Consider the following 14,411-nt stretch of genomic DNA (forward strand, 5'->3'; position numbering starts at 1 on the left):
GGAGCCCCCAAAAATAAAGTCTGACACTGTTTCCACTGTTTCCCCATCTATTTCCTATGAAGTGATGGGACCAGATGCCATGATCTTTGTTTTCTGAATGTTGAGCTTCAAGCCAACCTTTTCACTCTCCTCTTTCACGTTCATCAAGAGGCTTCTTAGTTCCTCTTCACTTTCTGCCATAAAGGTGGTGTCATCTGCATATCTGAGGTTATTGATATTTCTCTCAGCAATCTTGATTCCAGCTTGTGCTTCTTCCAGCCCAGCGTTCCTCATGATGTACTCTGCGTATAAGTTAAACAAGCAAGGTGACAATATACAGCCTTGACACACTCCTTATCCTATTTGGAACCAGTCTGTTGTTCCATGTCCAGTTCTAACTGTAGCTTCCTGACCTGCATACAGGTTTCTCAAGAGGCAGGTCAGGTGGTCTGGTATTCCCATCTCTTTCAGAATTTTCTACAGTTTATTGTGATCCACACAGTCAAAGGCTTTAGCATAGTCAATGAAGCAGAAATAGATGTTTTTCTGGAACTCTCTTGATTTTTCCATGATCCAGCGGATGTTGGCAATTTGATCTCTGGTGCCTCTGCCTTTTCTAAAACCTGCTTGAATATCTGGAAGTTCACGGTTCACATATTGCTGAAGCCTGGCTTGGAGAATTTTGAGCATGACTTTACTAGCGTGTGAGATGAGTGCAATTGTGTGGTAGTTTGAGCATTCTTTGGCATTGCCTTTCTTTGGGATTGGAATGAAGACGGACCTTTTCCAGTCCTGTGGCCACTGCTGAGTTTTCCAAATTTGCTGGCATATTGAGTGCAGCACTTTCACAGCATCATCTTTCAGGATTTGAAATAGCTCAACTGGAATTCCATCACCTCCACTAGCTTTGTTCATAGTGATGCTTTCTAAGGCCCACTTGACTTCACATTCCAAGATGTCTGGCTCTAGGTGAGTGATCACACCATCTTGATTATCTTGGTCGTGAAGATCTTTTTTGTACAGTTCTGCTGTGTATTCTTGCTACCTCTTCTTAATATTTTCTGATTCTCTTAGGTCCATAACATTTCTGTCCTTTATCGAGCCCATCTTTGCATGAAATGTTCCTTTGGAATCTCTAATTTTCCTGAAGAGATCTCTTGTCTTTCCTATTCTGTTGTTTTCCTCTACTTCTTTGCACTGATCACTGAGGAAAACTTTCTTATCTCTCCTTGCTATTCTTTGGAACTCTGCATTCAGATGCTTACATCTTTCCTTTTCTCCTTTGCTTTTCGCTTCTCTTCTTTTCACAGCTATTTGTAAGGCCTCCTCAGACAGCCATTTTGCTTGTTTGCATTTCTTTTCCATGGGGATGGTCTTGGTCCCTGTCACCTGTATAATGTCACGAACCTCCATCCAGAGTTCATCAGGCACTCTATCAGATCTAGTCCCTTAAATCTGTTTCTCACTTCCACTGTATAATCATCAGGGATTTGATTTATCATACCTGAATGGTCTAGTGGTTTTCCCTACTTTCTTCAATTTCAGTCTGAATTTGGCAATAAGGAGTTCATGATCTGAGCCACAGTCAGCTCCTGGTCTTGTTTTTGCTAACAGTACAGAGCTTCTCCATCTTTGGCTCAAAAGAATATAATCAATCTGATTTCGGTGTTGACCATCTGGTGATGTCCATGTGTAGAGTCTTCTCTTGTGTTGTTGGAAGAGGGTGTTTGCTATGACCAGTGCGTTCTCTTGGCAAAACTCTATTAACCTTGCCCTGCTTCATTCCGTGCTCCAAGGCCAAATTTGCCTGTTACTCCAGGTGTTTCTTGACTTCCTACTTTTGCATTCCAGTCCCCTATAGTGAAAAGGACTTCTTTTTTGGGTGTTAGTTCTAAAAGGTCTTGTACGTGTTCATAGAACTGTTCAACTTCGGCTTCTTCAGCATTACTGGTTGGGGCATAGGCTTGGATTCCTGTCATATTGAATGGTTTGCCTTGGAAACGAACAGAGATCATTCTGTCGTTTTTGAGATTGTATCCAGGTACTGCATTTCAGACCCTTTTGTTGACGATGATGGCTACTCCATTTCTTCTAAGGGATTCCTGCCCACAGTAGTAGATATAATGGTCATCTGAGTTAAATTCACTGATTCCAGTCCATTTTAGTTCACTGATTCCGATTGCCGGGAGAAATATCAATAACCTCAGATATGCAGATGACGCCACCCTAATGACAGAAAATAAAGAGGAACTAAAGAGCCTCTTGAGGAAGGTGAAAGAGGAGAGTGAAAAAAACTGGCTTAAAACTCAACGTTCCAATAACTAAGATTATGGCATCCAGTCCCATCACTTCATGGCACATAAATGGGGAAAAAATGAAAACAGTGCAGACTTTATTTTCTTGGGCTCCAAAATTACTGGGGACGGAGATTACAGGCTTGAAGTTAAAAGACACTTGCTTCTTGGAAGAAAAGCAATGACAAACCAAGATAGCATATTAAAAAGCAGAGACATCACTTAGTAGTCAAAGGTCTGTATAGTCAAAGCTAGGGTTTTTCCAGTAGTCATGAGAGTTGGACCGTAAAGAAGGCTGAGTACCGAAGAATTGCTACTTTCAAACTATGGTGTTGGAGAAGGCTCTTGGACTGCAAGGAGATCAAACCAATCAATCCTAAAGGAAATCAACCCTGAATGTTCATTGGAAGGATCGATGCTGAAGCTGAAGCTTTACTTTGGCTACCTAATGGGAAGAGTGACCCATTAAGAAAGACCCTGATGCTGGGAAAGACTAAAAGCAGGAGGGGAAGGGGCTGAGAGAGAATGAGACGGTTGAATGGCATCACCGATTCAGTGGACGTGAGTTAGAGCAAAGTGCAGGAGATCGTGAAGGACAAGGAGGCCTGGTTTGCTGCAGTCCGCGGGGTCACAGAGTCTGACACGGCTGAGTAACAACAACAAACTTCAACATCATAGAAATGGGTTGAAATATAGATTTTTCCTGACTAAACTGTTACATGTTTTCATCTGTCAGTTATTTATTCAAGAAATTAAACATCTACTGTATGTAATCAACCTTATGGGACATTCCCAGAACAAACCATTCACACCACATCCTCTGCCTTCCACTTGTTTGTAGGAAAGCCATATAGTCTATCTCCCAGGCCTACAGTGAGTCACAGAAGACTGGCTCCAGAAGTAATGACTGAAAGGATATGACTGTGCAGTGACAAGAGTAGCAGTTAGGCCAGGAGAACTGACAACACCTTAAACGGTACATCAGCCATATGGCAGCCGCAGACTCTTTAGTTCCTCCCTGAAGTGACTAGACAACAGTACCTGTTATACAGTTCCTGAGTTGTTTCATATATGCTAAAACTCCCACTAGATGGGAGAAGTTAACTACTTAATGATCACAAGATGTATCCCCCAGACCTACTGGAGCCTGAGGATTGATCATGGTAACCTCTGGGCCACTGCTCTGTTTCCTCACCATCAACCAATCAGAGAACTGTGCATGAGCTAATCACATGCCCTGTGACTCGTCTCCTTCTTGCCTTTAAAAATGAAACCTATTGGGGAGTTCAGGTGTTTTGAGTATTAGCTGCCCTGGACTCCTCATGTGGCACCTTACAGTAAAGGCTGCACTTTTCCTCACCACAACCCAGTATCACTAGATCGGCTTTACTGTACTTGAGAGAATGAACCCAAGTTTGGTTCAGTAACATATGTAAAAGGTATTGCTCTATGTTCAGCAGGAAATACCAAGTTTGATTTTGTGTTCTTTTGGGCTCTTTTATTCTTTCTACTCCCCGCAACTCCCTCCCAGTCCTGGGCTTCCCACCTCCATCACCTTGAAATCACAAACTCCTAAAGTACAAAGACAAGGCTTTACTTATCTTTGCTGCAATCCCAATAGCAACTGTTGTGTTTTTAGCCTGTTCTGTCTTTGGGATGGGATTCCCAGGTGACTCAGTGGTAAAGACTCTGCCTGCCAATGTAGGAGATGCAGGAGATGTGGGTTCGATCCCTGGGTCAGGAAGATCTCCTGGAGGAGGGCATGGCAACCCACTCCAGTATTCTTGCCTGAAGAATCCCATGGACAGAGGAACCTGGCAGACAATAGTCCATAGGGTCGCAAAGAGTCAGATATGACTGATGTGACTCAGCATGAGCAGGAGCATGATTCATAAATATATCTTATTTAGTAGTAAGTTTTTAAAAATGGAAATGCATGCACATACATAGAAAAAAAATTGGAAAGTGATTTCTCAACATGCATAAAGTGGTTAGCTCTGAGTAGTAAGGTAAGTAAGGCAATTCATATTCTAATTATGGGGATAGAATTACCTTCAAAAACTCACCCTACAAACAGGTAGAACTTCTGCAATCAGAGAGAAGAATTATCTCAGAAGGTAGAGAAAAAGCCATTTAAGGTATGAAGTACCCTGGAAACCAGAGAAGAGGCCTCACCTTGAGTAGGTCAACTCCACTGTCTTGAGCATTCTCTGATTGTTCTTCAATTTGCTTTTGAAGGTAGAGAACTTGTCCTTCCATGTACCTACTGATGCTTATGCAGTAAAGAGCTGTTGGGGTTCTTCTTGACACAAGATTTTTGGCTCTGTTGGAAAATACATGGAAGCTGTTCCATTCCTGAAGTCTGGCATACCTATATTACCACAGAAGAATAAGAAAAATCCATATCACCCTTAGAATGGGCTGGTTTTATGACATGAGTCTCTCTAGAGGTGTAGCTACTAGAATGTGGGTCTCTGGAAGCCTGCCACTGGCTTATTCAGGGGAAATTATCTGATATGGAGCAAGGACAGAATAGAACTTTTTTGACGATTTGAAATTAATAGAATTGGGGGGAATACTTGGGTAATATTGGGTACCATTTAACTCTCTGACTCTAAAAAATGAGGGAATTCCCTGGTGGTCCAGTGGTTAGGACTCTGTGCTTCCACTGCTGAGGGCTCCAGTTCAGTCCTTGGTCAGGGAACTAAGATCCTGCAAGCTGTGCAATGTGGCCAAGGGAAAAAAAATTAAAAAGTGAAACAGAGCAGGCTGATTTCAAAGAGAGAGAGCCTAGGCTAATACTACTCAAAGTGTGGACCATAGAAAGGAATCGTCAGCATCTCCTGAGTGCTTCTTAGACACGCAAATCTCTGGTTCAATCTAGATGTACTGAATCAGACACTCTGGGGATGGGACCAGAAATCTGAGTTAATGGACTCTCCAGATGAGTCCTATGCCCATAAAGTGGGAGTAGTACTGTTTTAAGCTACAGCTGTTGCAAGAACTCCTCTGGGAAGATAGAGTAGAATAAGAAATTAAGGTGATTTTTGAATTTTAGATTCCTTGAACTTTAACTCACATGTTAAATTAATGACTTTGGACTTCCATTTCTTTAGACTTTAGCTAGCAAAGCGTAAATTAAATTTTAAATCCAAATTTTTGGATTTTAATTTCTCCCAGTGAGTTTTATAAGAGGAGATTTCTTTTTGAATATGAAACTGCTCTAGTCTATGGCACTTTATATAGGAATATCTTTGCATTGTCATTTAACATCATAAAATCTCTAAATATTGGACTACATGACTGCATATGTAATTTGAGATGGGAAATGTGTGTGAATGTCGCTCAGTCATGTCTGACTCTTTACAACCCCATGGACTGTAGCCTGCCAGGATCCTGTCCATAGAATTCTCCAGGCCAGACTACTGGAGTGGGTAGCCTTTCCCTTCTCCAGGGGATTTTCCTAATGCAGGGATTGAACCCAGGTCTCCTGCATTGAAGGCGGATTCTTTACCAGCTGAGCTATGAGGGAAGCCCAAATGACTGCTTATATAATTTGAGATGGGAAGTGGAATAGGGAATAACTTTCAAGTCTTGGGGATGGCTGTGGCAGTAATTTAGTTAATGTTCTGGAGCCTTACTATTAATCTGTTTCCTTGAAGCTAAGGTCATAGTTGCAGGCTTACTGAGTTTAAAATGTATGGGTTAAAAGATGAAGCTTTGGTGGGTTAATGGCTTAATGGGTCAATGGGATAAGAGGCCTGCTTATTCCACCCTCCTGAAGCTTCCTTCCATGTGAGGGAGCTCCACTGATGCAAAGCTCTCCATTTCTTTCCCTGCCTCACTCACACCTCCAGTGGTAAGGAGTGACTTAGTTGGCTGGTGACTTTGGGACAGGAATTAGGCAGGTGTGGCTCTCTTTCATCTTGAGAGCCAGTGAGAGCCTGGTACCCACACAGGGAGCATGGTACTACCTGCCTTAATGGGGTGGAGAAGGAGCAGAGTTTTCTAGAACTTCTTGCTGCTGATAGGGAAGTCTAATCCTGAGCTTCAATATCAAGAAGCTCACTTCTCTGCAGATATAAGCCATGTCCTCCAACATGGACTCTATCAACAGTGATTACAATTCCATCTTGGGGGTGGGAAGGGGGCAAGTGTGTTATATATTCAGTTCAGTTCAGTTCAGTCGCTCAGTCGTGTCCGACTATTTGCGACCCCATGAATCACAGCACGCCAGGCCTCCATGGCCATCACCAACTCCCGGAGTTCCCTCAAACTCATGTCCACAGAGTCGGTGATGCCATCCAGCCATCTCATTCTCCGTCGTCCCCTTCTCCTCCCGCCCCCAACCTTTGCCAGCATCAGAGTCCTTTCCAGTGAGTCAACTCGTCGCATGAGGTGGCCAAAGTATTGCAGTTTCAGCTTTAGTATCAGTCCTTCCAATGAACACCCAGGATTGATCTCCTTTAGAATGGACTGGTTGGATCTCCTTGCAGTCCAAGGGACTCTCAAGAGTCTTCTCCAACACCACAGTTCAAAAGCATCAATTCTTCGGCGATCAGCTTTCTTCACAGTCCAACTCTCACATCTATACATGACCATGGGAAAAACCATAGCCTTGACTAGACGGATCTTTGTTGGCAAAGTAATGTCTCTGCTTTTTAATATACTATCAAGGTTGGTCATAACTTTCCTTTCAAGGAGTAAGCGTCTTTTAATTTCATGGCTGCAATCAGCATCCGCAGTGATTTTGGAGCCCAAAAAAATAAAGTCTGACACTGTTTCCACTGTTTTTCCATCTATTTCCCATGAAGTGATGGGACCAGATGCCATGATCTTAGTTTTCTGAATGTTGAGCTTCAAGCCAACCTTTTCACTCTCCTCTTTCACTTTCATCAAGAGGCTTCTTAGTTCCTCTTCACTTTCTGCCATAAGGGTAGTGTCATCTGCATAGCTGAGGTTATTGATATTTCTCTCAGCAATCTTGATTCCAGCTTGTGCTTCTTCCAGCCCAGCGTTCCTCATGATGTACTCTGCATATAAGTTAAACAAGCAAGGTGACAATATACAGCCTTGACGTACTCCTTTTCCTATTTGGAACCAGTCTGTTGTTCCATGTCCAGTTCTAACTGTTGCTTCCTGACCTGCATACAGGTTTCTCAAGAGGTAGGTCAGGTGGTCTGGGATTCCCATCTCTTTCAGAATTTTCCACAGTTTATTGTGATCCACACAGTCAAAGGCTTTGGCATAGTCAATGAAGCAGAAATAGATGTTTTTCTGGAACTCTCTTGCTTTCTCCATGATCCAGCGGATGTTGGCAATTTGATCTCTGGTGCCTCTGCCTTTTCTAAAACCTGCTTGAACATCTGGAAGTTCATGGTTCACATATTACTGAAGCCTGGCTTGGAGAATTTTGAGCATGACTTTACTAGCGTGTGAGATGAGTGCAATTGTGCGGTAGTTTGAGCATTCTTTGGCATTGCCTTTCTTTGGGATTGGAATGAAGACGGACCTTTTCCAGTCCTGTGGCCACTGCTGAGTTTTCCAAATTTGCTGGCATATTGAGTACAGCACTTTCACAGCATCATCTTTCAAGATTTGAAATAGCTCAACTAGAATTCCATCACCTCCACTAGCTTTGTTCATAGTGATGCTCTCTAAGGCCCACTTGACTTCACATTCCAAGATGTCTGGCTTTAGGTCAGTGATCACATTATTGTGACTATCTTGGTCATGAAGATCTTTTTTGTACAGTTCTTCTGTGTATTCTTGCCACCTCTTAATATCTTCTGCTTCTGTTAGGTCCATACCATTTCTGTCTTTTATCGAGCCCATCTTTGAATGAAATGTTCCCTTGGCATCTCTAATTTTCTTGAAGAGATCTCTTGTTTTTCCTATTCTGTTGTTTTCCTCTATTTCTTTCCATTGATCACTGAAGAAGGCTTTCTTATCTCTCCTTGCTATTCTTTGGAACTCTGCATTCAGATGCTTGTATCTTTCCTTTTCTCCTTTGCTTTTCGCTTCTCTTCTTTTCACAGCTATTTGTAAGGCCTCCTCACATGGACATCACCAGATGGTCAACACCAAAATCAGATTGATTATATCCTTTGCAGCCAAAGATGGACAAGCTGTATACAGTTAGCAAAAACAAGACCAGGAGCTGACTGTGGCTCAGATCATGAACTCCTTATTGCCAAATTCAGACTGAAATTGAAGAAAGTAGGGAAAACCACTAGACCATTCAGATATGACCTAAATCAAATCCCTTATGAGTATACAGTGGAAGTGAGAAATAGATTTAAGGGAATAGATCTGATAGAGTGCTTGATGAACTCTGGATGGGGGTTCGTGACATTGTACAGGAGACAGGGACCAAGACCATCCCCATGGAAAAGAAATGTTATATATTCAGTTCAGTTCAGTTCAGTTCAGTTCAGTCGCTCAGTCGTGTCCGACTCTCCGCGACCCCATGAATCACAGCACGCCAGGCCTCCCTGGCCATCACCAACTCCCGGAGTACACTCAAACTCATGTCCACAGAGTCGGTGATGCCATCCAGCCATCTCATTCTCCGTCGTCCCCTTCTCCTCCCGCCCCCAACCTTTCCCAGCATCAGAGTCTTTTCCAGTGAGTCAACTCGTCTCATGAGGTGGCCAAAGTATTGGAGTTTCAGCTTTAGCATCAGTCCCTCCAATGAACATCCAGGATTGATCTCCTTTAGAATGGACTGGTTGGATCTCCTTGCAGTCCAAGGGACTCTCAAGAGTCTTCTCCAACACCACAGTTCAAAAGCATCGATTCTTCGGCGATCAGCCTTCTTCACAGTCCAACTCTCACATCCATACATGACCACGGGAAAAACCATTGCCTTGACTAGACGGACCTTGGTCGGCAAAGTAATGTCTCTGCTTTTTAATATACTATCAAGGTTGGTCATAACTTTCCTTCCAAGGAGCAAGCGTCTTTTAATTTCATGGCTGCAATCAGCATCTGCAGTGATTTTGGAGCCCAAAAAAACAAAGTCTGACACTGTTTCCATTGTTTTTCCATCGATTTCCCATGAAGTGATGGGACCAGATGCCATGATCTTTGTTTTCTGAATGTTGAGCTTCAAGCCAACCTTTTCACTCTCCTCTTTCACTTTCATCAAGAGGCTTTTGAGTTCCTCTTCACTTTCTGCCATAAGGGTAGTGTCATCTGCATATCTAAGGTTATTGATATTTCTCCCAGCAATCTTGATTCCAGCTTGTGCTTCTTCCAGCCCAGCGTTCCTCATGATGTACTCTGCATATAAGTTAAACAAGCAAGGTGACAATATACAACCTTGACGTACACCTTTTCCTATTTGGAACCAGTCTGTTGTTCCATGACCGGTTCTAACTGTTGCTTCCTGACCTGCATACAGGTTTCTCAAGAGGCAGGTCAGGTGGTCTGGGATTCCCATCTCTTTCAGAATGTTCCACAGTTTATTGTGATCCACACAGTCAAAGGCTTTGGCATAGTCAATGAAGCAGAAATAGATGTTTTTCTGGAACTCTCTTGCTTTCTCCATGATCCAGCGGATGTTGGCAATTTGATCTCTGGTGCCTCTGCCTTTTCTAAAACCTGCTTGAACATCTGGGAGTTCACGGTTTACATACTGCTGAAGCCTGGCTTGGAGAATTTTGAGCATGACTTTACTAGCGTGTGAGATGAGTGCAATTGTGCGGTAGTTTGAGCATTCTTTGGCATTGCCTTTCTTTGGGATTGGAATGAAGACTGACCTCTTCCAGTCCTGTGGCCACTGCTGAGTTTTCCAAATCTGCTGGCATATTGAGTGCAGCACTTTCACAGCATCATCTTTCAAGACTTGAAATAGCTCAACTGGAATTCCATCACCTCCACTAGCTTTGTTCGTAGTGATGCTTTCTAAGGCCCACTTGACTTCACATTCCAAGATGTCTGGCTCTAGGTCAGTGTTATATATTAGTCTCCCTCAAATCCCAACACTTCTCAGAAGCAAGTACTCTTTTCTTATCCATCTCTGTATTAACACAACATGCTTTGTATGAGATAAATGCTTGTTGCACTGAATACAATTTAAGTAGCATCACTGTTCTGGCCTTGGTTGAGGGGGATGACCTAGGTAAACCCCAAGGTGTCTTTCTGGGTAAATCTGCTCTGTCTTAAAAATTACTTTCTCTTTCTTTCCTTTCTTTTTAGCAAATCTTATAGAACTCTTCCAGGATTCAACATTTTCAAATTTGGGGATTCAGTGTTATACAACACAGTTACCAGATAGCGATGCATGAGTAAAGTCCCAGGAGCATTCCACTTTGGAATTTGAGGATTCTGTTGTCTTCATTTTGGTGTATGAATTGCAAACACTCTTCAAAGGGTCTATAAACAAAGCCTTAAATAAAAGAGAAACAGGAGAGCTTGGCTGGTATATTGACAGTGGAGGGGTATCATCATCTCTCTGGTCTAGTAACTCCCAGAATAGTTCCCACTGAGGAGAGGTCTCAATCTCTGATTACTTTATGAGTCCAAAGGGTCCCGTGGATCTCAACAACCAGGTGGCTGCACTACCCTGTGTTTGCTGAGTTTCTGCTTTTGTGGAAGTTTACGCATATAACTTACAAGTACATAGAGTCAACCAGGCAGAGGTGGGGTTTAAACCAACCTCCCTGCTTGCATCTAAGGAATCAGCCTCAGTGCAGCCTGAGACTTCTCACTCTTCCCATCCACACGTCCCTTGCTGGCAGCAATAGCTGCATCCCCTTTTGAAAATACAGGTGGGAGAAAGAATGCCCAGGTTGGCAGCTCTGGTTTAATAACGACACTGAGCCCTGCCTGCCTGGTATAACCTGAAGATTATCAGAAAAGAACCAGTTTTCCAAATCACCAACAGCTACCAGTGAATGAAACCCTTAGCATTAGCAGCCCTGTCCTTCACTTTGAAGCATGAAATCTCTAAGTATATCCTGTTAAAAATTAAATACACTAGTGGAAGTCACATAGTAAGACACCATCAGTCACGATCACTATCACTGTGTGACAAATGATCTGGTACATTAACTGGCAGCTTAAATTCTAAACTTTCTTTCTTCTTGGTCTTTTATAATCCTCACACTTTCTAGATGGTTCCTTAGCTTATAACACCAGGCTCTCCGCTTCCCTTTCCTGTATGTCTTTCTAGCCAGAAACCCACAGGTCTCAATACCCCTGCCCTGACTGCTGCCACACCACACCAACACAAGTGCCATGGACCCCCAGTTCTCATAAATTCCAAGGTCATGCTCACCAGAATAAAGCATGATATCCAAGCAAATAAAATAGAAAAACGCCCTGCTGAAGATGTGCTCTTCTGCTACAGAAAGATCCCACAGCCACCCCAGAACCTGGATCAGTTGCTTGTATCTATGAAAAATAAAAGGTGGTAGTATTAAAAAATGATGGGGGGGAGAAGGAAGTTCAGTCCTAGTTTCAGTCCTGCCCAGTGATGCAGAACCAAATACAATCCTGAAACCGGCTTCAGACCTGCTCCTAAATCTCAAACTGACTCAGAGTCAGACCAACTTGTCCTGGGCCTCTGGTCTTGATTGCTATTCTCTGGGCATTTGCCTCTCCTACGAGAGTGTTCCCTTTCTGCCCCCTGGCAGTGGTGGAGGCCTGATCCCGACACACTGGGGGTGACTGTCTGGCCCTCTTCCAGTCACTGGCCAGAGCAACCAGGGTAGATATGGTGCCTGGGAACGAGTTCTGTGAGAGAGCAGTGACATCCAAAGGGTCGTGATCATTGATTACACCAGCTTTTGGTAAACCCTACTCCCTTCCCCATCCTATGGCCAGGGTTAAGTAAGTCCAGAACATTCCATAAGTATATCTTTCTTCCTCTCATTTTGGAAAGTTCCTTGAGATAAATACCTGTTTTTCAAGAAGAGGGATTTACAAAGCCAGCAGAGGACCAGATAGTGTTTATTGGGATTCCGAAGCAATGACCACATCTTGTGGGCTCGAGAACCTGGGAACAAAACAATTTCAGTATAGTTCTGGTTATTACTCGTATTTGGCATGCCCTTTCTTGACCAGCCAGCCCTTACCTAAGTCAATGGCCAAGTCCAAGTGACCCATTAGGAGCTTGATATAACCAAGCCTATCGGCCACATAGGTCATGATTTCAACGCCCTCGCGTTTCAGGGGGAGGTTGAAGATCTGCTTCACGGCCATGACCTCGTATTTGAACCATACGTCCTGGTAGCCAGCTAGATGTTGGTACAGCGAATAGTCCAGGTAGGCCTTAATGATCTGAAATGGCATCAGTGGAGGAGAGGAGGAGAGATGGTGCAAGACTTAGATGAAACCCAAAGCAGAGAGACCAGGGTATCACCCAGCATCTGCCAGTAAACATGGATTCACTGAGCTTTGGAATGGAGCTGCACATTTGACCAAACCATGGGCTTAGATACAGAAATTAAGCTGAGTTCCTGCAGTTTAAAGCATGAGTTCATGCATTAAACATGAACTATATAAAACAAGCTCAATGGCCCCTTTTGCCCATAGAGAGTCTTTGACAAAATATAAGAACTTGAATTTTTGTGAAAAATAAAAACAATAGCTTATATACGTGGATATATGACTACATACCAGAAGGCCTAGAAGGATTTATTCCTTCTAGGAGTAAATAAATAAACTGTAAAAAGCAGTTTACCTATTTGTTGCAGTTGGAGGAAAGATTTGAGGAACTTTTTATTTTATGCATTTTTGTGATGTTTAATTTAGTGTTATAACAAGCATGTATTACTTTCGTTATTTAACAATAAAGAAAGGTTGATTTGGTTTTTTTTGCTTTCAAAAAAAAAGTAAGGATTAGTTCTAAACTTAATTGGGAGATTTATGAGAAGTTTGTTACTCTTTAAACAGCTCTTTAAAAATGATAAAGTTGCTCCAAGATAGAAATGTTTAGAGAAGTGAAAACAGTCCCCTGCTACAGACACAGTTTACTACTAAAAAGAAAAACACCAAAACCCCCACAAAGCTCAGAATACATGTAAACTATTCTGAAAAATACAAACAGAAGAAATACAGAACCTCGCATGGTAAAATGGTCTGGAGGCATTTAGAGAATTCCTTTATTCCTAGTTTAGAACGTGTTTCAAGATAATGCAGCCAGTAGGGAGGAAATGGGGGGTGAGAGAAAGAGAATTGTTGGGAAATGAAAAATCAGATCTATAATAAAGCCTAGTTCTTCTCAGATTTGGACCAAGAGAATTGAGCCCAACTGTTTCACTTTATGGGGAAAATACAAAACTACAGGTTATGTGATTTGCTAGTAGTGACACCACAGCTAGATGTAGAGTCTTAGAAACCTCTCTCGGTCTTTTTTTAAATAATTATTTTCTTTTATTTTTTATTACTATGTTTTGTCTTTATTAACATTGGGTTGCCCTGGGTCTTCACTGCCGTGCGTGGACTTTCTCTAGTTGTGGTGAGCAGGGGCTACTCTGTTGCGGAGTACTGACTTCTGTTGCCGGGCGTCTCTTGTGGAGTCCAAGCTCTCGGAACACAGGCTCCAGTAGCTGTGGCCCATGGGCTTCTAGTGGCTCTGCGCCATGTGGACTCTTCCCAGACCAGGGATTGAAACTGTGTTCCCTGCACTGGCAGGCAGATTCTTAACCACTGGACCACAGGGGAAGCCCTGGAAACTACTCTCCTGGTACCTATTCTGTTTCTTACTGTTACCCTACACAGAGCACCTCATCTGCTTTGAACACCCAGGGGAGATTTTCCCTCAGTCACAGCCATCTTGTTAACAAGCATCTTTTGATTCACTTTCCGATTTTGATTTTTCCCTTTTATGTCTTCCCTGCCCCTTACTCCACCACACTTTTAGGAGACAGCCCCAAGGATGAAGGAGAAGTAAAGCGCTTAATTCAAAAAAAAATTTGTTGAGTGCCTACTACATGGCAGACACCATTCTAGGAACTCAGGGTGTGAAGAGATCAAAGCTAACTGCATAACATCAAGAGATTTGGGTCGGGAAAAATAGTGAAAGAATTTGAAATGGGCCAAAATAAAACAAAATCAAAATGTGTCCTGTCCAGCTTACTTACCAAGGTAATCTCTGCTTTTCACCGTCATTGGGCTACTTTAAAACTC

At 42.8% G+C, this 14,411-nt stretch overlaps 1 protein-coding gene across 1 annotated transcript in view; it reads right to left on the reverse strand.

Annotated features, from left to right (window-relative positions):
• The window catches only part of ADCY10 (adenylate cyclase 10), an 85,648-nt gene that overhangs the window by 6,112 nt on the left and 65,125 nt on the right, over window positions 1-14,411 (reverse strand). The window contains exons 26-30 of the mRNA XM_055402320.2: window positions 12,356-12,560; window positions 12,180-12,276; window positions 11,557-11,672; window positions 10,548-10,665; window positions 4,449-4,644 (exon numbers count right to left, since the gene is read on the reverse strand). Coding sequence (XP_055258295.1) covers window positions 4,449-4,644; window positions 10,548-10,665; window positions 11,557-11,672; window positions 12,180-12,276; window positions 12,356-12,560 — 732 coding nt within the window. The remainder of the gene's footprint in view (window positions 1-4,448; window positions 4,645-10,547; window positions 10,666-11,556; window positions 11,673-12,179; window positions 12,277-12,355; window positions 12,561-14,411) is intronic.

The sequence above is a fragment of the Moschus berezovskii genome, chromosome 4, assembly GCF_049115385.1.
Source record: "Moschus berezovskii isolate FMDL1 chromosome 4, NW_MosBer_1.0, whole genome shotgun sequence".
NCBI lineage: Eukaryota > Metazoa > Chordata > Mammalia > Artiodactyla > Moschidae > Moschus > Moschus berezovskii.